The sequence below is a fragment of the Neomonachus schauinslandi genome, chromosome 4 (genome assembly GCF_002201575.2).
Source record: "Neomonachus schauinslandi chromosome 4, ASM220157v2, whole genome shotgun sequence".
Taxonomy (NCBI): Eukaryota; Metazoa; Chordata; class Mammalia; order Carnivora; family Phocidae; genus Neomonachus; species Neomonachus schauinslandi.
Genome location: NC_058406.1, coordinates 102411216 through 102436875, shown reverse-complemented (window position 1 = coordinate 102436875; position 25660 = coordinate 102411216). Strand labels below are relative to the sequence as shown.

Genomic DNA, 25660 nt, shown 5'->3' with positions numbered 1-25660 from the left:
TGAGCTTTTGCTTCTGGATATACTTGAGCAGCTTGTAGTAGAGCAATGCTCCCACCAAGAACAACTAGGAAAGCCAGATATATACACACACACACACTTGCACATACATGCACTCGCACACGTTTCAATGTGCTGGGGAGTGCTGAGGCAACCAAAACTTAAGTGGCAAATCCTACAGCAGGGGAAACCATGAGAAAAGAGAGCTAAGCTGACATTCTGCAACTACCTTTCTTCTCAGGGTTCTGCTGATTTGGAGGAGGCAGGTAAGAATTTGAGAATTCAGGTATAAGGACAAGGCAGAGGGCCACTACTAAATATGAAGAAAAAGCAGAGCTTTTTAACAGTCCTGCTGGTCTATAGAGATAGAAATTAGAGACTTGAAAGGCCAAGATTCTGGTGAAACAGAAAGGACAGAAATGGCTCAACAATATGTTATTTTAGCTCTTCAAGATTATTTCCTCAATTCTGAAGAAGAAGGAATTAAGAAGCCAAGCAGAAAACTTCTGAAAAGAGTAGTTAAACACAGTCTCATGTGTTAAGGAGACAAGGATTAGAGTTCAAATCATGCAGCAGAAGAAGGGCCCTTGTGATCACTCCAGCCTCTCAGTGGGAAAACTCTACATGCCAGAAGCTGGGAAGAACCAGAAGAAGACAAAGTCATGCCCAAACTGCAATTCAGCCCAAGTCAGTTCAGTTTCAGATCTGATTAACACGATCAGCTCTCACAATATCTGCAAACCCTAGCAAGGGAAAGGGTTTATACTCTCTAGAGGAAGAGAAATCATCTAGAGACTCTATAAACACTTTCACATACAGTGTTAGCACTCAATACAAAATTAGCCAGCATGCCAAGAGATGAGACCAAATGACCTAAAAGAAAAAAGACATTAGAAACAGACTTGTAACAAGTGAAGCCAGTATTGGAATTATCTGACAAAAACCAAATAGTTATGTTTCACATGTTCAAGAAAATAGAGAAAAATCCCTTCTTGAACACTTCAGCACAAAATCCATTAGCTGGAGATAAAAAAAAGACTTGGTAGCCTAGAGTAAGATGATGGAGCCAAAATGGGTTGAGGAAAATAGGAGGAAGGCATTGCATGGGATGCTGAAGCAAGATACAGAGAAAGCCCAGAGGTGGATGAGGAGGGATGGAAGTGCTGGGAGTCTGGCTACACACAGGGATTTTTTTTTTTTTTTTTTTTGAGAGAGAGCGAGCATGAACAGAGGGGAGGCGTGGAGGGAGAGGGAGAAGCAGACTCCCCACTGGGTAGGGAGCCCGATGCGGGGCTCGACTCCAGAACCCTGAGATCATGACCTGAGCCGAAGGCAGACGCTTAACTGACTGAGCCCCCAAGCGCCCCTACACACAGGGATTGATCAAATAAGTGATTATATTGAAGATAAGGGGGACAAGGTTTGCATTGTTCGAAAAAGCAATTACAAACAGGGAAAGGGAGAAAACTAGAATGAATCCTGTGGTGTTGGACTAGGATTGGAGAGAACAATGTGAACTCACGGTTTTCAATATATATAGACAGATACATAAATTAATATAGATGTAAATGTGTGTGTACATATTGGTTAAGTATGTATATACACACATCTATTTCCTAGCTCTGTACACTGATGTGGTTTGACAGCTGTGATATCCCAACATCAATGAGTATACCTAATACTCAGATTCTTTTTAAAAATTTTATTTCTTTGAGAGAGAGAGAACGAGCGAGAGAGAGCACAAGAGAGGAAGAGGCAGAGGGAGAAGCAGACTTCCGCTGAGTAGGGAGCCCGATGTGGGGCTCAATCCCAGCCCTGAGATCATGACCTGAGCTGAAGGCAGATGCTGAATTGACTGAGCCACCCAGGAACCCCACTCAGATGGTTTCTAAATGGTTTTTCACTAAAAGGAACTCAGGCTCCTTGGAGAAATGACTGATTCGAGGGCCAGGCAAGATGGGATGGAACACCTTGTTCCAAAAGTACCAAAATGCTCCAAAAATGATGGGGACATGTAGAAGAACAAAGAAAGCAGCCTGAAAGAAGACCCCACTGGCCAAATCTGGGACAATTTGAGCATCACAATAATTACTGGTAGTAATTAATTAAAACATAGAATAAATAAGACTCGGGGCACCTGGGTGGCTCAGTCGTTAAGCGTCTGCCTTCGGCTCAGGTCATGATCCCAGGGTCTTGGGATTGAGCCCCACATCAGGCTCCCTGCTCCGCAGGAAGTCTGCTTCTCCCTCTCCCACTCCCCCTGCTTGTGTTCCCTCTCTGGCTGTCTTTCTCTCTGTCAAATAAATAAAACCTTAAAAAAAAAGAATAAATAAGACTCTATGAGTCCGTATTGATTTAAATAAATGAATAAATTGAAAGTTTGATGATGAATAAGTTATTTACATCATTTCAAAAATACCTCCCCATAAAACACTTACTACTCTATTACTTTCTTAGGGTTGTGGTAATAAAGTACCACAACTTGGGAGGCTTAAAACAACAGAAATTTATTATCTCCTAATTCGGGTGGCTAGAAGTCCAAAATCAAGGTGTCAGCAGGCCTATCCTTCCTTGCCTTTTCCTTGTTTCTGTTGGTAGCCATCAACACTTTGTGTTCCTTGGCTTGTAGCCACATCTCTAAAATATCTGTTTTGGTTGTTACATGATGTTCTCCCTATGTGTCTGTATCCAAATTTCCCTCTTCTTATAAGGACATGAGTTATATTGTATTAGGCTCAACCTAATGACCTCAGCTTAACTTGATTACATCTGCAAAGACGCTACATCCAAGTAAGGTCACATTTATGTGTACCAGGAACTGGGACTTCAACATCTTTTTGGGATACACAATTCAATCCATAGCAATTACCAAGTGAAAACTTCTCAATGGACAAGCCTGGAAGATACTACATTAATAAGATATCAAAAGGAATATAACAGGTAGTGGAAGACATCAAACTTGTGGGATAACTGCAAAAATGGAAAGAGAAGAACACAATCAATTCTGTGATATTCCAACTAAAGATGCATAACCTAAATCTGATCACAAAAAACATCACATAAATCCAAACTGGGGAACAAAATATTTTGACTTATAATCTTCAAACATATTTAGAACATGAAAGTCAAGGAAAATACTGAGGAATTACTTTAGATCAAAGGAAAATAAAGAGAAATGCAATAAATGCAACCTGTTATTCTGGACAGAATCTTTTGCTATAAAAACTGGTCAATCCGAATAGGGTTTAAGTATTATATAATAATAGTATGTCACTGTATGAATTAATTTCTGATTAAACGGCTATACTTTATGGTTGTGAAGGAGAATATATCGGTCTGGCAGGAAAACACACAGGAAAATATTTGGCGGTGATAGGACATCAACTTATTTCCAAATGATTCAGGAAAAAAATGTCTTCATAATGTACTTAAGGTGTTTAAGTTTGAGAATATTTCACAATTTAAAAAAGAATGAAAAGATGAAAGACAGGAAGAGATGAAGAAAAAAGATCAACAGAATTTAGCAGAAAATCAAATTCTTTCTAAAAAGAAATCAGGGAAGGGGAGGGAAAAAAATCGAATGGTGATTCTAGAACTGAAAAATAAGCCAACTGTAATTAATTGATGGGTTTAACAATAGACAAAGGTTCAGCAGAAGAGAGAATTAATGAATTAGAAGACTGGTTAATAGAAAGTATCTAGAAGGAAGCACTGAGAGAAAGGATGGAAAATACAGAAAGGAACATAAAAAGACACTTGGAACTCAGTGATGAGATCTAATATACGTATTAGTAGAATTCCAGGAGAGAAGAGAGAATGGAATAGAAATAATACTTGACAGATAACAGTCGAGAATTTTCCAAAATTTGTGAAAAACATCAAGCAATTTGTTATGGGGTGTGGCCCTCCAGAGTCATAGGTTCAAGTCCTAACCCTATACACCTCAGAATGTGACAAGTTTTTACAGAGGTAATCAAGTTAAAATGAGGTTATTAGGGTGGGCCCTGAGTCAAAATGACTGGTATCCTTAGAGAACGGGGAAACCTGGACACAGACACACACTGAGAAAAGACAATGTGAAGAGATACTGGGAGAAAATGGCCATCCACGAGTCAAACTATGAAGCCAGGAACAGAACCTTCCCTCATGACCCTCAGAAAGAATCAACCATGCTGGGGTGCCTGGGAGGCTCAGTCAGCTGGGTGTCTGACTTCAGCTCAGGTCATGATCTTGGGGTCCTGGGACTGAGCCCTGCATTGGGCTTCCTGCTCAGCAGGAAATCTGCTTGTCCCTCTCCCTCAATCCCTACCCCCACTCATGCACGTTCTCTTTCTCTCTCAAATGAAATATTTTAAAAAATCAACCATGCTAACACTTTGTTCTTGGATGTATGTCCTCTAGAATTATGAGACAGACAACAAATTAATGTTTAAACCACCCAGTTTGAGATACTTTGTTACAGCAGCCCCAGTAAACTAATAAATCATTGATTCAAAAAGTTCTACAAACCCCAAACCAGATACGAAGAAGACCATGTTAGACACACTGCTGCATAACTACTGAAAACCAAAGACAAAGAAGCACACTGGGCTCAGCAGAAGAAAGAATATTTGAACCTGGGGCGCCTGGGTGGCTCAGTCGTTAAGCGTCTGCCTTCGGCTCAGGTCATGGTCCCAGGGTCCCGGGATCGAGCCCCACATCGGGCTCCCTGCTCAGTGGAAAGCCTGCTTCTCCCTCTCCCGCTCCCCCTGCTTGTGTTCCCTCTCTCACTGTGTCTCTCTCTGTCAAATAAATAAAATCTTAAAAAAAAAAAAAAGAATATTTGAACTTGAAGACTGGTAAGTATAAATTAGCCAAAAATTAGTCCAGAGGGAAAAAAGAATGAATAAAACAGCAGAAATCTAAGACCACATGGGATATGTAACTAAAATCCTCAAAGGAGAAGAGAGAGAATGGAAGAGAAGAAATATTTTAAAAGATAATGGTCAAATAGTTTCCAAAATTAATGAAAGATACCAAACCATAGATCCAAAATGCTCAGTGAACCCCCCAAGCAGGATAACTACAAAGAATACATCTAGGCACAGTTGACTTCTCATTACAAGGGAAGCCAGACAGTCTGGATTAACATTTTTAGGTAATAAAAGAAAAAAAATTTTTTTTAAGATTTATTTGACACAGTGAGAGAGAGAGCACACAAGCAGGAGGAGAGGAGGAGTGGCAGGCAGAGGCAGAGGGAGAGAAGCAGGCTCCCCACTGAGCAGGGAGCCTGATATGGGTCTCAATCCCAGGACCCTGGGATCATGACCTGGGCTGAAGGCAGATGCTTAGCCGACTGAGCCACCCACACACCCACTGTCTGCCTGCATCTAATACTCTCCTATTTTCCATCCTGTTCTCCTGATTCTAAAATGCAAACTTGATCACATCATTAGCAAAATCAAAATCCTACAACTGCTTCCCACTGCTTTCGGGGTAAAATTCCAAGACCAATTCCAGTGAACACACACCTTTCAGAACCTTGTTCCTAAGTAACTCTCCAGTTCTATTTACCACCTTCTGCATACATGCCCACCTACTATGAGAAACTACTCTCAGGTCCACCAATTTTGCCATACTCTTATGTTTGCATGCTTTCAACTATGCTCTTCAGAGAATATGGGTTTTTCATTTAGCTAATTACTGCAATACGAGAGTTTAGCTCCTTTGAGAAATTTTTCTCCATATCTTCCATCCCCACTCCCAAATAACTAAAGCACCTATTCAATCTATTCACATAGCATCCTACAGTTACCTCTATTATAGCATTTATCATACAGAATTGCAATTATGTGTATTCAACAAATGCTTCTGGAATAAACCTCTCCCAGCCATTTGTTGAAGATCCTCTAAAGCAGACTAAATGATTTCCTAAATAACAGATCATAGATCAGTATTCAAAAATTATTAAATGGTCTTTTGGGGCAAAATGGTGAACTGACCACACCCATTCACTGTCTCTCCCTCCTGGGACTCCTATAAAATGAATAGTTAAAAACAACAACAACAGGGGTGCCTGGGTGGCTCAGTCGTTAAGCGGTCTGCCTTCGGCTCAGGTCATGATCCCAGTGTCCTGGGATAGAGCCCCGCATCGGGGTCCCCGCTCAGCGGAAAGCCTGCTTCTCCCTCTCCCACTCCCCCTGTGTTCCTTCTCTCGCGTTGTCTCTCTCTGTCAAATAAATAAATAAAATCTTAAAAAACAACAAACAAAGGTATAACAAATAACCAGAAGCATACCTGGAAAAAACATTTCTACAAAATTTAGAAGACAGAAAGAGGATGAAGAAAGAGTAATAAAGAAGGGATGAGGCAGGGGAGAGAAAAATGAGGTTAGGAGTGTGCAGAAGGTGAGCAATATCTGGGAAAGGAGCTGATCTGACTTGCAGAATCCCTAAGCTGCTTTTATCTAGGGCATGATGACTACAGAAGGGTGGAGTGAGTGGTGGGGTTGAAATCAGGATAATTAATTAAAAGCATGACTACCACTCAATACCACCTCCCTTGCAATCTCCACACTTGGCAGCCAAGGCCTCAGGCAAAAACATGACTTCTCTAAAAAGTTAAAATATTCTGGCAAAAAGACTCCAGCCTTCTAATATTTAGCACTCCTCCTGCCCTGAATAACAGCCAGTTCCTGACCTACACAGACTTTACTAAACCCAAGAGTAAATAACCCCTACCTATGTACCGGGAGCTTCTCAATTTTTTCATATCTCATTCTTAAATATGAATGGACAGAGATATTATCTGATTTTTGATGAAAGCCAGTATCATAAAAGAGAAAGACCAAGATAACTAGAAGGGAAACGAAACTCAAGATCTTTCAGAAAGCAGAACAAAAAGATAAGGTTGAGAAAGTATGAGAACATAGAAGAGAAAGAAATTATTCCACAACTGAAGAACACCAATCTTTAGACTGAAAGAGCCCTCCATGTAACCCTTAATGAATGAAAAACAAAACCTCATATGTAGATACACCATTGTAAAAATTTCAGGACACTATGGATGGAGTCCCTAAAAGCTCCCAGGCAGAAAAAAAGTTACCTACAAATGATCTTGCAAAGACTTCACATCAGTAACACTAAAGACAATGAAGTAATGCCTTTTAAGCTGTGAGGGAAAATGACTTTCAACCAGACAAACTTTTACCAAAGTAAATGTGAAAACAGTATAAAGACATTTTGAGATCTAAGGACTCAGAAAATTTACCTCTCATAAGCCCCCCTTTTTTGGAAATTAACAAAACAAGAGAGAAAACCAAAAAAAGAAGACACAGAATCTGTAAAATAGAGTGCTCAACTCAGAATAAGGTAGTCCTAGAATGAGATCCAGACACTTAAAACTGGAACAGGAGATTGAAAGTTCAGCTAGGGAGGTTTCTGGGGAAAATGTGAATTCAGAATATTCGATGTGATAGAGAACTGAGAAAGTGCAAAAAGGCTATGAGAAAGCAAACAATGCAAAAAAAAATTCTAGGAAAAAAAAAAAGTCTCTAATATAACCATACCTACCATAAGACCATACAGTGAACAATGTTTACATAGCTGTACTATAATCTTTGTTTATTAATTTTCAGCCTTTAGAGTAAGGAAGTAACATTTAATTATGATTACAGAGTAGAATGTAAATATTATCAACCTTGACAATGTGAAAGTACAGTTTACCGAAGTCGGGAAACTGAAGGGATAAATGAAAACTAATGGGAAAGGAGAGGGACGTTAATAACCTCATTTTACACAGTGAAGAGTCGAGAGTTAGTGGTCAAAAAATATCAAATACACTACTACCATGTATGAAGATGATCAATAGATTTAAAATAGTTTATAATGCTGTTGGGAGAAGGAGGAAGGCAGTGGAGTATAAGTTAAATCCTCATCTGTCATACCAAGAAGTCAAAAGGTATTTCTTAAATAGGATAAATCAAGAAAGAACAATCCAGGCATATTATTCAGAAATATGAAGGCAAAAGCCAAAAAAAAAAAGAGCTAAATGAGTTAAAGGGATTGCTTCTAGAAGATTGCTTCTAGATTGCTCCTACCAGTGGGACTGGCAGGATCTACTCTACCATCTGCTTTTATGACCATACACAGTGATTAAAGCTATAAAAAAAAAAATGCAGGGTGCCTGGGCAGTTCAGTCAGTTAAGTGTCTTGCTTAAGATTCTCTCTCTCTCTTTCCCTCTGCCCCTCCCCCCACTCTCTCCTCTATAAAAATAAATAAAACTATAAAAAATTCAGTATAAAACAGTTTCTTTTAGAGGGCACTAGTAACAGAATTTTATTTTATTTTATTTTATTTATTTAAAAAAAAGATTTTATTTATTTATTTGACAGAGAGAGACACAGTGAGAGAGGGAACACAAGCAGGGGGAGTGGGAGACGGAGAGCAGGGAGCCTGATGCGGGGCTCGATCCCAGGACCCTGAGATCATGACCTGAGCTGAAGGCAGATGCTTAACAACTGAGCCACCCAGGCGCCCCTGTAACAAAATTTTAGTAACAGAATGTTTCCATCTAGCTTTCTGGTAAAACAATAAAGTATACATACTTCTGCCCATTTTTTTTTTTTTTTAAAGATTTTATTTAGTCACCTGACAGAGAGAGACACAGCGAGAGTGGGAACACAGCAGGGGGAGTGGGAGAGGGAGAAGCAGGCTTCCCACGGAGCAGGGAGCCTGACGCAGGGCCCGTTCCCAGGACCCTGGGATCATGACCTGAGCTGAAGGCAGACGCTTAACGACTGAGCCACCCAGGCGCCCCTACTTCTGCCCAATTTTTATATCCTGTAACCATAATTAGGTATATTCCCTTTGAAATGCTAAAACCTAAGGCTTTAGTAAACCTTAATGGTCAGGGTATCCATGAGCTTTATTTAGTGTCAAAAAGAGCCAGGTCTTAATTTAGACTCCTCCACTTGCTGGCTCTATTACCTTATACAAGGCTACTGACCTTCTTCAAAAGTAATTTCTTCATCAATGCACTGGAGGTAATAATGTTTATCCTCACAGAGTCAGAGAACTCATATAAACAGTCACTGATTTATAGTAAGCAATCAATATAAGATAGCTTTAATTATTACTTACATTGGCCACCACTTTTACTTCTTTGTACTGTGCTTCATAGAAAATTCCAGCATTTTCCAGTGCTTCTGTTAGTGAGGGCCCATTTTTCACCTGCTTATCTAATCCATTCACAAATTCCTCGAGTTTGGAACTTGCCTCTTCAAATTCTTTGGAGAACTTCTTTCCACCTGTCTTATCTAAAATAACAGAGAAGTATTCATTTCAGGATAAAACAGAATATGTAAAAAAATCTAATCTTTTTTTTTTTTTTTAAGATTTTATTTTTTTTGACAGAGAGAGACACAGCGAGAGAAGGAACACAAGCAGGGGGAGTGGGAGAGGGAGAGAGAGCACCAGGCTTCCCGCTGAGCAGAGAGCCCGATGCGGGGCCTGACTCCAGGACACTGGGATCATGACCTGAGCCAAAGGCAGACGTTTAACGACTGAGCCACCCAGGCGCCCCCAAAATTTAATCTTTTGAAGAAAACCCCTTTTACATAATCTGTGAACCTGTTCTTGTTGCCTTAGTCTCAGTTTCACCTTAAAGGAGCTTCTCCAAGTCACACAACCCACAAAACAGATTATTAAAACAATCCACGCTGAATCTGCTAGAGTGTAGCCAAGAGTATATCATGAAGGCACCTATAATTAAGGTAAAGAAAAGAAAGTTCAACTAAAAGAAACTCTTTTGATTTCTTTTCTTCACAAATCGGAGGCTGAGCTGCTAATTAGGAGTAACAGGAGGAGGCTCAATTCTGTTCACTTCGATTCACCACAGAATGTGAGAAAATGGAGGTTCAGAAAAGTAAAGATAAAGTGACCTCTGTATGTATCACATTAAAAATTCTTCTTTCTGGGTGCCTGGGTGGCTCAGTTGTTAAGCGTCTGCCTTCGGCTCAGGTCATGATCCCAGGGTCCTGGGATCGAGCCCCGTGCTGGGCTCCCTGCTCAGTGGGAAGCCTGCTTCTCCCTCTCCCACTCCCCACTTGTGTTCCTGCTCTCGCTAGCTCTCTCTCTCAAATAAATAAAATCTTAAAAAAAGAAGAGTAACTAACAGTTGGTAATATCACTATTGTTGAAAAAACAATTCATGGTTTGTACTCTTATCAGGGGTCTTCCTCAGATAGGAAAGAAGAATTTTTTTTTTTAAGATTTTACTTATTTATTTGACAGAGAGAGAGATAGCGAGGGCAGGAACACAAGCAGAGGGAGTGGGAGAGGGAGAAGCAGGCTTCCCACTGAGCAGGGAGCCCGATGTGGGGCTCGATCCCAGGACCCGGGGATCATGATCTGAGCAGAAGGCAGACGCTTAACAACTGAGCCACCCAGGCGCCCCTGTTACTTACTCTTCTAAGTATACATCTTTCCCAGTGACTACTGGAATATGGCTTCAAATATGGGTACAAATTTTGGCTTTGCTTTTTATCAACTGTGTAACTTGCTTATTAGTAAGCTACTCGTCTCCTTATGAAGCCTCAGATTTCTCATGTACAAAATGGAGGTTTTTAATATGCTTCTGGGTTGTTGTGAGGATTAAATTAGGTAACAATGGTTAAATTTAAAGTACAAGGCAAGAACAAAACAGGTGCCCAAATGAATAGCCGACAGCCATTTATTCATGATTTCAAAAATATTTATCAAATGCCTATTATGTATCAGGCATTGCTCTAGGCGCTAGGATACAGCAATAAATAAGGATAATTTCTACCTTCATGAGATTTACATTCTAATAATTTATTAATACGATTATTATTCTTAATTTACAATCTAAGGAAAAGAGAGCAACTAACTAGATTTTATGGGGCAGTACGGTGACCTTATTAAAGAACATACCCAAGCCACATTATCTATCACTCATGTGAAATACATCTGTCTCTATATAACCCAATATATCAAGAAAGCACCAGAAATGAGGACAGGGCAGAATTTGTTTTAATTACTTTTTTAGATTTTTTTTTTAAGATTTTTTTTTCTTCTGGGGCGCCTGGGTGGCTCAGTCGTTGGGCATCTGCCTTTGGCTCAGGTCATGATCCCAGGGTCCTGGGATCGAGGCCCACATCGGGCTCCCTGCTCGGCGGGAAGGCTGCTTCTCCCTTTCCCACTCCCCCTGCTTGTGTTCCCTCTCTAGCTGTCTCTCTCTCTCTCTGTCAAATAAATAAAATCTTTAAAAAAGAAAAAAAAAAGATTTTTTTTTTCTCCTGCTTTATCGAGATACAATGAGCATATAACATCGTGTAAGTTTAAGGTGTGCAATGTGAAAGACAAGAATTTACTTATGAAATTTATATGCATGAAATCACCACTTGGAAGACCAGGTACCACAATTGCTCTCTAAATCCTAAGGTTCTCTATATGGGAGAAGCCAGTCTGATGACTTAAAAATGACAGAGCTGAGAAGAAAATCTGAGGTATTCTATATAAAAATAAGTATTACCTTTTAAACATTTGAGAGTTTCTGTGCTGCACACATCCACCCTCATGGTTGACAGCTGTTTTTCCTTCAATTCTATCTGATCTTCTGAGCGCTTGTACAGCAACAGTTCTTCAATGAGGGCCTGGGACTGAATACAGACCAGAGTCGTATTTTATTTATGAAAACATTCACTTATTCTACCTTCCCCCATTAACATAAAACATGTCTAAAATCTAATAAAACCAAGAGAAAGAAACCCTTTGCATTTCCTCATAATTGGGGACAGCACTATCAATTTTCATGCCCAAACCGTATTTTTAGTTACATACTTTAAAATATCCTTTCCTTAGTTATTCAAGGCTAACTGAACATATAAGATTAAGACTAAGACAAAGGTCCACTTATTCTTTAAATTTTAATTAGGTAAATATAGTCTTATTATGTTAACTCTAAACAAATTCTAATTTAGTAGAGCTTCACAGAAGGATGAACCCATTGTTGGGGGGAGTTCAATACAGAACTTGGCTGGTAATAGATATTCTGGAAGAAGGTTAATTCTTCCATTGGGGGAACATATAAAACTCCAAGTAATCTGATCCCAATCTGGATTCTTTCAGAACAGTTTAAACTTGTTTAAAATATAATTTATGTACAACTGAATAAAAATAAATCTTACTGGACTATACGGGGAACTGTAACAAAAGGGGTGAATAAAGCTTTGGCATATTAAACATATTCTAATAACTTACTCGAAATTCTGCAACTATCTTAGACTTGAGAGCAGCTTTTGGATTCGTGGATGCTGTTGAATTAAACAAAAGGTCATTAAGAATACAGACACAAAAGTCACCTAATATTCAGGTAATTTTTCAGCTTTATAGTTAAGGGTGTACACTTTGAACATATGTCAAATATACACATTTAAATAATAATATAACTCCTAGAATAAATATTCCTAGAATATGAAATTTAAACACTCCCAAGTGTGGCCAGTATAAAAATATACTATTTAGATAGGTCTAACCTACTTACCTCCAACAGACACTTTAAGTCATAAAGTCCTAGAATTATTGATTTGGAGATACTGAGATACATGGAGTACCTTTTTTCCCAGTCTGACTGAATTTAAGAGGATCTCAATACCTCAAATTAAGAAAGAGTGTTCAGGAGCACGACATCCAGTTAATCCTGAGCACTGGCTGAAGAAAATTACTTACAAACATCAACTCTATTCCTATGATTTAGCTTTGGATTTCTTTTTCTGCTGACTCAATTCACAGCAAAAACAGGCAGGGAACGTTCTAAGTACATTACCACTGTGGTTCAACTTTGGCTGAAATGTTGACTCTTGCTGTTCCTAAGCATGCAACTTATGACCAAAAGGATGTCAGAGGACTCCCTTAATCATGATGAATTATCATATGCTTGATGTAGTAAAACCATCCCAAGTGTCTTGTTTTACCTCTCAATTCTGTCTTCTACCTTGTTCCCTCCACACCTTCAAGTCTTTCTCAATATTCCTCAGTTTGGCCCACAGCAGCCTATCACATGCAGTATTCCACTCCCTTGATCTCATGCTGGGTAAACATGTTAAACATAAAAGGAGCTCCTGTTAGAGACTGAGCTTCTGGCCAGGATTTGAGGCCCATGTCTAATCTGGTAGAGTGTATCCCCAAATCTGAAGGATTTCATGGCTCCCAAAGAAATGCTTCTTAATGCCTAGTCTCCTCTTCAGCTCTGTTGTTTAATGTCAGCTGCCTCTAACTTCTTCTATCTTTCAACCTAAGAGTTAGCCTGGGCACTATCAAGCATTTTTTTTCTTCTTTCACTCCCCCAACTACTCTTGAATCTTCACTCATTTAAACCCTTTTTCTGCATTTCCTTTGTTTAAAAGTAGGGTTTTTGTTTTTGTTTTTTTTTTAAAGAAGTAACTCCATGATGGCTTGTTTAGTATAAATCACTGGGTCACTCTCCCAGACCTGGAAAACATAGGCTTTCCCATGGTTTATGCCAGGTACGATGTCAAATGGTCTACATTTTCTTCTGCTCCAAAAAGAGGAGGTAATTTTATATTAGTTGAGATTTTGTTCCTTACTTTGTGATTTCTTCCACTGCTTATTCGGTTGTTTGTTCAGATTTTCTTTCAGCTGCTTCTGAGTTTTGAAAGTGGTACCTGGAAAACATTTCAGTTTTTGCAATCTGGCATTATGGGAAGCTGTTCTGTCTGTCCACTTCAGTGTCAAAGTTGTAGCATTGAAAAAAGGCAATCCGAGACTGTGTGTTGTTTTTTTCTTTCTTTTCCTTTCATTTTTATAAAAAAATAAAAACACCCACCAGATCTAAGAAGCTGTCAAATAAACATGATTTCTATTATCAATAAAATTACTGATTTTAAGAAGAATAGGGCACAAAATACCAGTTAATGCATTCAAATGAAGAATTTAACAGCTTCTTAGAAGATGTGATTTTTAAAGCAAATTTCTAGTCAAATAATGGTCATGGTATCAGATATCACCACCAACTTTTATTTAATGACTCCATTACATGCATCTAATACACAGGAAATAAGTAACTTTTTAAAAACAGGTACACAAGTTACTGCAAATCTAAACCAAAACAAAGACTAAAGAATGCCAATATATGCTTAATATAAAATAATTTAGTGGAAACTGAAACCCCATTAAAAAATTCTCCAACAGTAAGAGGACAGGGCAGTAATTATTAAACATATAAAAAAAATGAATAGTTTAAAACATTCAAAGTAAAACATGCAGGAAAATAATCAGATAGCCATCATCACTTAATATGCTTGACTTTTTCTAATAAATACAAACAAAAGCCAACCCTCTCCAAACCAATTCTATTTAAATTTTAATTCAAACAGATTTTTTAAATATTTAATTTTAAATAAATAGGACCCAATCCAGAACTTTATTTTTCATTATTAAGCAACAGGACCAGATCTATAAAATATCTATAATTTTAAAGAGTCAAGGACTCAATTTTTTCTTTTAGGAGAGAAAATACACTTACTCAAAGCTTCTCTCAATGCCATAATCATTTCTTCTGGGTACACATTTCTATCTTCCCAGATTTTGAAGATTCGTTCTATAGACTTAGAGACAGATGGATCCCTGAGGATAAAGAAAAAGTGACACAGACATATAAAAATGTTAATTTTATCTCAAACTAGAATCTAAAATAAAGTTGTCAACAAAATTATTTTCCAAGTGTCTTTTGATGTTCAAGACATTTTTTTTCTACAGTGTCTAGTAGGACTAAAATCTTAATAACTCTTAAAAAAAAATTTTTTTTTTAAAGATTTTACTTATTTGACAGAAAGCAGGACAGAGAGTGAGAGAAAGCACAGGCAGGGGGAGCAGCAGAGGGAGAGGGAGAAGCAGGCTCCCCACTGAGCAGGGCGCCCAATGCAGGGCTCAATCCCAGGACCCCGGGATTCATGACCTGAGCCGAAGGCAGACGCTTTACCGACTGAGCCATCCATGCACCCCTTTAAAATTTTTTATTGAAATTTTTTGAAATTGAGATACATTTGACACACTTTATTATTTTAATTGAAGTATAGTTAACACATTAAAATCTTAAATATTCTGAGATGCTTGGGTGGCTCAGTCAGTTAAGCATCTGACTCTCAGTTTCAGCTCAGGTCATGATCTCAGGGTTGTGAGATGGAGCTCTGTGTTGGGATTAGCATGGAGTCTGCTTGAGATTCTCTCCCTCTGCCCCTCCCCAGCTTGCACACACATGCGAACAAATGCGTTCTCTCTCAAGTAATATAAATAAATAAAATCTTTAAAATCTTAAAACATTCTTAATGAATACTTTTTATCAATAATGTATATGAGGCTACGACAGCACACTGAGCTTTCTGATGCATATAATATTATGAGGGTTAGTCACATGTGTTCATTGATACAACTGGCATCCTAAAAGGTAAGGTAAGGGAAGCTTAATAAAATTAAATCTTTTCTTTTAAGATTTTACTCATTTGAGAGAGACAGAGAGAGCGTGCTGAAGAGAGAGCACGAACTGAGGGGAGGGACAGAGGGAGAAGGAGAGGCAGACTTCCCCCTGAGCAGGGAGCCCAACCCAGGGCTCGATCCCAGGATTTTTTTCTTTTTCTTTTTCTTTTTTTAAAGATTTTCTTTATTTATTTGACAGAGAGAAACACAGCGAGAGAGGGGACACAAGCAGAGGGAGTGGGAGAGGGAGAAGCAGGTCTCCTGCTGAGCAGGGAGCCCGATGCGGGGCTTGATCCCAGGACCTTGGGATCATGACCTGAGCCGAAGGCAGACGCTTAATGATTAAGCCATCCAGGTGCCCCAGGATTTTAATTTTTCTAAATTGAAGTACAGTTGACATACTTTATTATTATTTTTAATTGAAATATAGTCAACACATTAAAAATTTCCTTAAATGTTTCAGAAATTTACAGTTGGGTTTGTTTGAAATGGGATCCAAAGAAGGTCAATACATTGCATTTGGTTATGCCTCTTAAATCTCTTAATCTAGAGCAATCAGATTAAATTGTTCTCAGTATTTTTCTCATTCCATTCATTGATATTGCAGTCCAGGGGTTGGCTGTCCAGCAGAACATTCCACATTCTCTAGCTTTACTTATTTGCTGCCATTTTAACTTGTTCCATTAATGCCTGAATTTCCTCTAGACGAAAATTAGTCGGATTATATACATATTCACAAATTTTGGGGAGCAAATATTGAATAAACGATACTATATACTTCATACTGCATCCCATCAGGACATACACAATCTCTGGATATCCCATCTTTAATAACACTAAGCCTGATCAATGGAATAAAGCAGTACTTTCTCTTGTGAACTGTGCCTATCTACTCACTAGCATTTTAGTGTTTATCTAAGGAGTAAATAATTATATATATATAGGTTTTCCAACATTACAAATCTTTCCCCACTTTGCACTTTAAGTTACATTTTAAAACATATAATTTTAAAATGTAGACTTGTTAAAATACAATTGCTCTCTACTGCCACTTTTTAAGTATAGGAAGCCTACCAGAGATTTAAAAAATTATAACTTATTTTCTTTGCTCTCTCTTTTAATGATTAACATTAAAAAAAAATTCAGCTGTGTAATTCATTTAAAATCTACTGGGTATAGGGGCGCCTGGGTGGCTCAGTTGGTTAAACATCTGCCTTCGGCTCAGGTCATGATCCGAGAGTCCTGGGATCGAGCCCCGCATCGGGCTCCCTGCTCCGCGGGAAGCCTGCTTCTCCCTCTCCCACTCCCCCTGCTTATGTTCCCTCTCTGGCTGTCTTTCTCTCTGTCAAATAAATAAAATCTTTAAAAAATAAAATAAAATAAAATCTACTGGGTATAGAATGTAAAATCAAGCTCTAATCTAAACAGATTTCCTATTAACTGTTCCAATATTATAACTTCTTTTCCTCACTGATTTACTGCTTCCACTAGCATGTATTCAATTATTAATCTTTTTCTATGCTGCAAATTCTGTTAATCCATTTTTACATTATACAGTTGACCCTTGAAAAATGTAGGGGGTGGTTAGGGACGCGGACCCCAATCCCCCGCAGTTGAAAATCCATGCATAACTTCTGGCTCCCCAAAAACTTACCTACTAATAGCCTACTGTTGACTTACCAATAACATAAACAGTTGATGAACATGTATTTTGTATATGTATTATATACTGTATTCTTATAATAAAGCTAGAAAAAATATTATAATCATAATGAAAATACATTTACAGTACTGTACTAATTGAAAAAAAATTCAGGTATAAGTGGACTCAAGCAGTTCAAACCCATGTTGTTCAAGGGTCAACTATACTATCTTCAAAACTGTAGCTTATCTTCCCTCATTACAACTGCATTTCAAAACATTTCGTATATTCTCACTTGCTTATTTTTCCAGAGTAAATTTAATGTTAAGTTCCAAAAGAGGAAATTTTGGTATTTTTAATTTGAATTATATTAGGCTGATATATTAATTTGGAAAAAGTATTACATATAACATTGATATATGGTACCAATACATTATTCTTCACTACAGCAAAACATTAATATTTATGAATTTATATTCAACATTCCCAAATACAATTTATTCACAAAGTTCAACATAATTCCTGTTAAGGCTATTCCTAGATATTTCATGTATTTTATTGCCAGTATGACTCACCATCCCTCCTTATCACTAAACTTCTCACACTAAAACTGATTCAGAAGTTTGTTGATCGTAACTTACCTCAGCTTTAACTTTAAATGGTTTGAATTTTTTTTAAGATTTTATTTATTTGTCAGAGAGAGAGAGAGAGAACAAGCAGGGGAGCAGCAGAGGGAGAGGGAGAAGCAGGCTCCCCGCTGAGCAGGGAGCCCGATGCGGGGCTCGATCCCAGGACCCTGGGATCATGACCTGAGCCAAAGGCAGACGTTTAACCAACTGAGCCACCCAGGTGCCCCTTGAATGGTTCTTGAAAGTAGTTTTGCTTTTTTTTTTTTAAAGATTTTATTTATTTATTTGACAGAGAGAGAGATAGCTAGAGCAGGAACACAAGCAGGGGGAGTGGGAGAGGAAGAGGCAGGCTTCCTGCCGAGCAGGGAGCCCGATGTGGGACTCGATCCCAGGACCCCAGGATCATGACCTGAGCCGAAGGCAGACGCTTAACGACTGAGCCACCCAGGCGCCCCAAAAGTAGTTTTGCTTTGTATGCAAATCTATATTGACAGCTATTTTCTATAAATGCTATGAAATACTTTTCATGGGCGCCTGGGTGGCTCAGTTGGTTAAGCGACTGCCTTCGGCTCAGGTCGTGATCCTGGAGTCCCAGGATCGAGTCCCACATCGGGCTCCCCACTCAGTTGGGAGTCTGCTTCTCCTTCTGACCCTCTTCCCCTCTCATGCTCTCTCTCACTCTCTCTCTCTCAAATAAATAAAATCTTTAAAAAAAAAAAATACTTTTCATAACTGCCATCTGGCTTCCACAGTTGCTATTGAGAAGTGTGTTATCAATCTAATAGTCTTGTGTATGTGATCTGTCTTTTCTCTTTGGCATTGTTTTTTGTTTATTTTTTACTGTGGTAAAATAAAACTTGCCATTTTAACTTTTTTAAATGTACAACTCAGTGGCATTAATTATATTCACAATGTTGTACAACCACCACCACTATCTATTTCCAAAATTTTTCATTCTCTTAAAAAGAAACTCTGTACCCATTAGATAATAACTCCCCACTACCGCCTCCCCCAGCTCCTGACAACTTTTCATCTACTTTCTGTCTCTATGTATTCACATACAATATTCACACTGTTATACAATCAATCTCCACGATTCTCTTCACCTCGTAAAACTCAAACTCTATACCCATTAAACATCATCTCCCCTTTTCCCTTAACAACCACCACTGTACTTTCTGTCTATAAATTTGATTGCTGTAGTTCATCTAAGTGGAATCATACAACACTTGTCCTTTTGTGACTAGCTTATTTCACTTAGCATAATGTGTTCAGGGTTCATCCATGTTGTAGCATATGCCAGAATTCTTTCCTTTTTAAGGTTAAATGATATTCCATTTTATGTATATACCACATTTTGCATATCCATTCCTCTAAAAATTGGTACTTGGTTTGCTTCTACCTTTTGGGTATTGTGAATAATGCTGTTTTGAACACTGGTTTACAAATACTTGTTTGAGTCTCTGCTTTCATTTCTGGGGGAGTATATACCCAGAAGCAGAACTGCTAGATCATACAGAAATTCTATGTTTTTGAGGAACCATCAAACTGTTTTCCATAGCTGTCGCACCACTTTACATTCCTACCAGAAACAGAAGTTTCCCCCATCCTAATACTTGTTATTTTCTGGTTTGGTTTGGTTTTATAATTTCATTACAATAACTAGGTGTGAATTTCTTTTTTAATTATCCTGCTTAGTATATGTTGTGGTTGCTGTAACTGCAGATTCATGTTTTTCATCACTTCCAGAGAGTTCTCAGCTATTACCTCCTCAGAACTCAAATGTTCTCTCCTCCTGGAAGCTAATTTGATGTTAATTAGGCCTCTCATTCCGATCTTTTTTCCACCTCCTTCTCTCTAATTGCTACATTCTAATTTCTTCAGAACTAATTTCTAGCTTAATCTTTTTTCTCTCTACAATTCCTGTTGGTTCTTTTTTAAAAATCAGTCCAAATATCTTATCCATTGTTCATTTCATTCATCTTTAACATTTCTTACATAGTTGTTTTATATATTCTGTCTGATAATTCTAACATCTGAAGCTCATGGGGGGGGGGACCTAAATCTGCTGATTCTCCTTAATGGTGGTTTGTTTTCTAAAGTGTTTGGTGATTTTTGGATTGTAAGCACATATTTGTTTGATCTTAATCTATTGAGATTCCTGGTGGTCTAGATAGGAAATGTACTCCTTGAGAGAAAATTTAAATCAGAAGCCAAGGTGGCTTATGACTCAAAACCACTTTACCCCTTTTCTCTAGAGTCCTAGTCTAACTGCCAGACTGCATGGTACTACTGACATAGGATATTGGTTAATGTCAGCTCTGATTTTCTAATATGTCCACTGTTGCTGGTGCAGTTTATATTTTGTCAAGAATGTAACTGTTTTATTAAAAAAAAATGACCTTTTGGGGGTGCCTGGGTGGCTCAGTCGGTTAAGCATCTGACTTTGTTCAGGTCATGACCTCAGGGTCCTGGGGATCAAGCCCTGCATTGGGCTCCCTGCTGAGAGGGGAGTCTGCTTCTCCCTCTGCCCTAACCCCCCTCCCACACAGCTCGTGCTCTCTTGGGCTCTCTCTCAAATAAATAAATACAATCTTTAAAAAAAAAAAAAAAGGACTCTTTGGAATTGATGATTGGCCATCTGGGCAGAAGTCAAATCAAAATATCTGTAACTGTCTTTCTTTCCAACTAGACTACAGAGCTTCTTCACAGCAGAGATAATTATTTATTGTTGTTTCTTTAGAACCTAACAAGGTGCTCACTAAATAGTAACTGAATAAATGACAACTGGATTTTGTTATTGTCAAACCAAACTATTCTCTATGAGGTCCTCAAGTAAAATATGCTGGAAAAACAGCAACTGCTAAGAAAACATATAATTAAGACTAGGGTATAACATAGTAAAAGTAGCACTAGATGGGGAAACTAGAGGTTTTAGTTCTGTTTCAGTAAGAAGTCTTTTGGGGGCTAGGTTTCTTCATTTGTTTTTGTGTGTGTTTTTTTTTTTAAAGATTTATTTATTTATTTGAGAGAGAGAATGAGAGAGAGCACATGAGAGAGGGGAGGGTCAGAGGGAGAAGCAGACTCCCTGCCGAGCAGGGAGCCCGATGCGGGACTCGATCCAGGGACTCCAGGATCATGACCTGAGCCGAAGGCAGTCGCTTAACCAACTGAGCCACCCAGGCGCCCTGTGTGTTTTTTTTTTTAAGATTTTATTTTTTAAGTAATCCTTATACCCAACGGGGGCTCAAACTCCACCCCAAGATTAAGAGTCACATGCTCTACCAACTGAGCCAGCCAGGCACCCCTAGGTTTCTTCATTTGTAAAAATGGTTTTACTAGAAAGTTTGTTAGCTCTAAAATTCTTAGCTAGATCCGTTCCCTATTTATACAAAAACTCTCAGAACTCTCAAACATCTACAATTCAACCATCTCTCATATTTAGGAATTCTCTGAAAATAAAACAAAAATAAAATCCAGAATAGCAGTTTTACTTACCTTGTTATTCTAGGTCTCTATTTTAGCCATTACTGATCCCAATATCAATTTCTACAGAATGTACAATTATTACCACATAGAAAACATAAAAAATTAATTATAAACTTTGTTGCTGACTTATAAGTAACAAACAATTGGCTGACCTTGTAGAAGTGCTAAGATATTCAAGAGATGCTTTCTTTGCTAGCACCCTCACCTCTGCCTTTAAAACGACAAGGTATAATGGGGCGCCTGGGTGGCTAAGATGGTTAAGCATCTGCCTTCAGCTCGGGTCATGATCCCGGGGTCCTGGGATCGAGCCCCGTATCAGGCTCCTGGCTCAGCAGGGAGCCTGCTTCTCCCTCTCCCTCTGCCTCTACCCCTGCTCATGCTCTCTCTCTATCTCTGTGTCTCAAATGAATAAATTAAAAAAAAATTAAAAAATAATAAAAAAATAAAACAGCAAGGTATTAACAAATTATTTCAAAGTGTAAAGAGTACAGGGGGAGGTGCCCAGGTATCACAGTTAAAATAAACAGAGTTAAACAGCATAATCTTGTGCCTCACTCAGGAGAATCTTTTCTTTACCAAAATCTTATTTCTGGGATGTCATGTCATTTGTCTTATAGGGTTTTAGTAAATATTTGCTAACTAACTGTATGGAAGACTAAATAATAGGTCAACTTAAGGAGAGAGTCAACACTTAAAAAACCTGGAGCTCAGAAATGGATAGATTTTATCTCTAAAAACTTGCTATCCTGTCTCCTGATCCCCATTTATATAACTTTGCTTTTTTATTTGCCTATAACAAATATCTTCCGTAGTGTGTTACTTGTCCTTAATTTTATGGTGTCTTCCATAATGCAGAAGTCTAATTTTGATGTCATTAAATTCTTAAGTACTTTTGTTTCTCTCTAAGAGCCCCCACCCTTTTTTGAAGAGAGGGAGTGCAGGGAGGGGCAGACAGAGAGGGAGAGAGAGAATTTTTTTTTTTTTTAAAGATTTTATTTATTTGAGAGAGAGAGAATGAGAGAGAGCGAGTACATGAGAGGGGGGAGGGTCAGAGGGAGAAGCAGACTCCCTGCTGAGCAGGGAGCCCGATGCGGGACTTGATCCAGGGACTCCAGGATCATGACCTGAGCCGAAGGCAGTCGCTTAACCAACTGAGCCACCCAGGCGCCCCTGGAGAGAGAGAATCTTAAGCTGGCTCCACACGGAGCCTGACTTGGGGCTCGATCTCACAACTGTGAGATCATGACCTGAGCTGAAATCAAGAGTCGGATGCTCAACCAACTGAGCCACCCAGGTGCCCTCTAAAAGAGCTTTTAACCCTTATGGTCATAAAAACATTTGTTTCTAACATTTTTAAAGGTTTTTTTTTTTTTTTTTTAAGATTTTATTTATTTTTTGACAGAGACACAGCGAGAGAGGGAACACAAGTAGGGGGAAGTGGGAAGAGGGAGAAGCAGGCCTCCCGTGGAGCAGGGAGCCCAATGTGGGGCTCATGACCGGAGCTGAAGGCAGACGCTTAACGACTGAACCACTCAGGCGCCCCAAAAGTTTTGTCTTATACACTAAGGTAAATTCATTTGGAATATATTTGTGTATATGGTATAGAAAAACATTTAACAATTGTATTTTTTCTGGATGGAAAGCGTATGTCCCAGACTCACTTACTGAAGAGTTCATCGTTCCTCCAATGATTTGTAATGCACCTTCTACCATTTACAAAGGTCCTATCTATATATGCCTGAGTCCATTTCTGGGCTTTCTCTGTTCCTTAAATCTGTCCTTATACTGATACCACATTCTTTTATAATTGTAATAGCCAAATAGCTTGCTGTTTATCAACAATCTTGGCTACTCCTAGACACTGAATCTTCTACATGAATTTTTTTTAAAATTTTTTAGATTTTATTTATTTATTTAAGAGAAAGAGAGAGCACGAGCAGGGGGAGGAGCAGAGGGAGAGGGAGCAGCAGACTCCTGGCTGAGCAGGGAGCCCGATGTGGGACTCGATCCCAGGACCCCAGGATCACGACCTGAGCCGAAGGCAGATGCTTAACGACTGAGCCACCAAGCGCCCCTTCTATTATATTTTTTAATAGGTTATTTCTATGTATTGAAATGCTACTGAATCTTGATGTTGATTTGTACCCAGCAACCCTGCTAAATCTTTTTTAGTCTGTGAATTCTCTTGGATTTCCTATGAAGATCAGTCTCCATATATCTTTTTACCCTTATATGATCCTACTGATTACATTCTATAGTTCTTCAACAACTACAAATTAGAATTTACAAATTAAGTATAAGGCAAATACCATTCATACTGACATTAAAGGGATAAATGATATTTTGTTGAAACAAATTACAATGTGAGCATGATAATGTATACATTGTTTTTAATTTATCAACCCTATAATACCCTTACTATTTAATTATTTCACCATTTTTCTCCATAGAAACTACCGGAAATATTTTTCATAATGTATGGTGAAATCATTAGTGCCTTTACTTGATGCAAACAATTATGTATATATTAAAGCCATCTTTAATCTGTTCTCATTAGCTTCTCATAAAATATCTCATGCCAAAATGCAATCACAACAAAACCCCCAAAAAACAAAGGAAAAAAATGCAATCACAAACACATTAACACAGCCACTGAAAATGAGTTGCAGAACTATTAATATAAGATAATCATACAGCTGATACTAAATATTATACTAAATAATTCAATTACTTTTGAATTATTATAAAACAAAATTAAAAAATTTATTTCTCATAAACTAAGATCCTTTAAACTACATCCATGGACCCACCTAAGAATACCTGGGGCCTGTACTTAAAGACACACTGCTTTTCAGCACTCCACAGTATCTCCATCCCATCCAATCATCAGTCATCCGTTGTACAGGCATTTACCAATCACCTAGGAAGTGCCTGGCACTCTGCTGTGAGCAGAAGCTCAAAGTCAGGGGGGCAGAAACTGGTGATAAAAAGCACTTGTATCAATTACAATGTAGTGTGTTAGGTACTAGGACAGAAGAGACAAGGTATAATGGTAGCAAAGAGTAAAAGTTCCTTAATCCAGACTGAAACAAAGAAATCAGGAAGGGAAAATTTCTTGATTCTGAATCTCAAAGAAGGGATGGAGTAAGCAAAATCTTACAGAGCTTATCACCTAAGTGGGACTACTACACTGCTCTATGGTTTCTTATACAAATTGTACTTAAAGGCTGCCAATTCAATTTTCAAAAGGAACCAACTTCTTCTATTTACTCAATACTGCAATTTAAAATTCAGGTTTGGTTCAAGTAAGTCTTTTCTTGTGCTCTATTTCAACCTTTTAAAGTGGTGGGGCTCCTGGGTGGCCCAGTCAGTTCAGCGTCCGACTTGATTTCAGCTTCAGGTCATGATCTTGGCGTCATGAGATCAAGGCCCATGTCAGGCTCTGTGCTCAGCACAGTCTGCCTGTCCCTCTCCCTCCACTCCTCCCCACCGCTTGCATTCTCTCTCTCAAATAAATAAAATCTTAAAGAAAAAAAAAATGGTTCCATTTTGAGATTATGAAATGAACATGACAGAAAACCTGCTTAAAACATATATATAAAATTATTCAACATATAATTAAAAAGTGAATACCCAGGTAATCGTAAGAAATAAAGCACTGCCAGCTCCCCAGAAGACTCAAGGGCCCCTTCAAAAGCACAATCCCTTTGAACTACCTAAGATGGTAGACTTTTGTGGTAATTGTTTTTTCTTTATGGTTCTAACATGTCGGTATGCATAAATAATAGTTTATTTTTGCCAAATATGAATTTTGTATAAAGGAATCATATATATGCATAAATATTCCTTTGTACTTGCAATCAATATTTTGTGAGATTTATCTATGTTGTTGCATGTAACTGAAATTCATTAATATTCTTTGCTATCTGGTTATTCCAATATGCCACAACACATTCATTTTACTGCAGAAAAACATCTTGATTGTTTCCAAATTTTTATTACCAGGAACAATGTTGCTATGAAAATTCTCTGCTATTGATTTTGCTGTATCTATGCAAGTTTCTCAGGAGTAAAAGCCTCGGGGTGAAATCCAAAGATCATAGTGTGTACATAACAAACTTTTCAAAAGGAGGTTATTTTATACCAATCAACCCTTAAACCAACAGTATATGAGAGCTTCCACTGTGCCACAGTCCTGTTAATGTTGGTATTGGTGGACTTTAAAATGTATGCCCTATCTGGCAAATAAATGTGCTAGTTATTAATTTACTGCCTCTCACCCATTTTTGTGGTACAGGAGCCAGACTGCAAACTCTATTTCCCCTTGGCTCAGTGTTAGTCTCTGCCAAGAGAGGTCCCTAGAGCCTCACTGACAGGCTGAAGAAGCAGTTGGGATTCTTCTGGTGTT

General features: G+C 38.3%; 1 protein-coding gene across 9 annotated transcripts in view; it reads right to left on the bottom strand.

Annotated features, from left to right (window-relative positions):
- Window positions 1–25660, bottom strand: part of RPRD2 (regulation of nuclear pre-mRNA domain containing 2) — a 92280-nt gene that overhangs the window by 13673 nt on the left and 52947 nt on the right. For 5 of the 9 annotated variants that reach the window (XM_021688048.1, XM_044914151.1, XM_021688049.1 and 2 more), the window contains exons 3-6: window positions 14543–14643; window positions 12259–12311; window positions 11531–11657; window positions 9118–9293 (exon numbers count right to left, since the gene is read on the bottom strand). In XM_021688048.1, coding sequence (XP_021543723.1) covers window positions 9118–9293; window positions 11531–11657; window positions 12259–12311; window positions 14543–14643 — 457 coding nt within the window. Of the gene's footprint in view, window positions 1–9117; window positions 9294–11530; window positions 11658–12258; window positions 12312–13604; window positions 13683–14542; window positions 14644–25660 lie in introns of all 9 variants that reach the window. The other 4 variants (XM_021688047.1, XM_044914152.1, XM_044914154.1 and 1 more) reach the window with 1 other exon arrangement.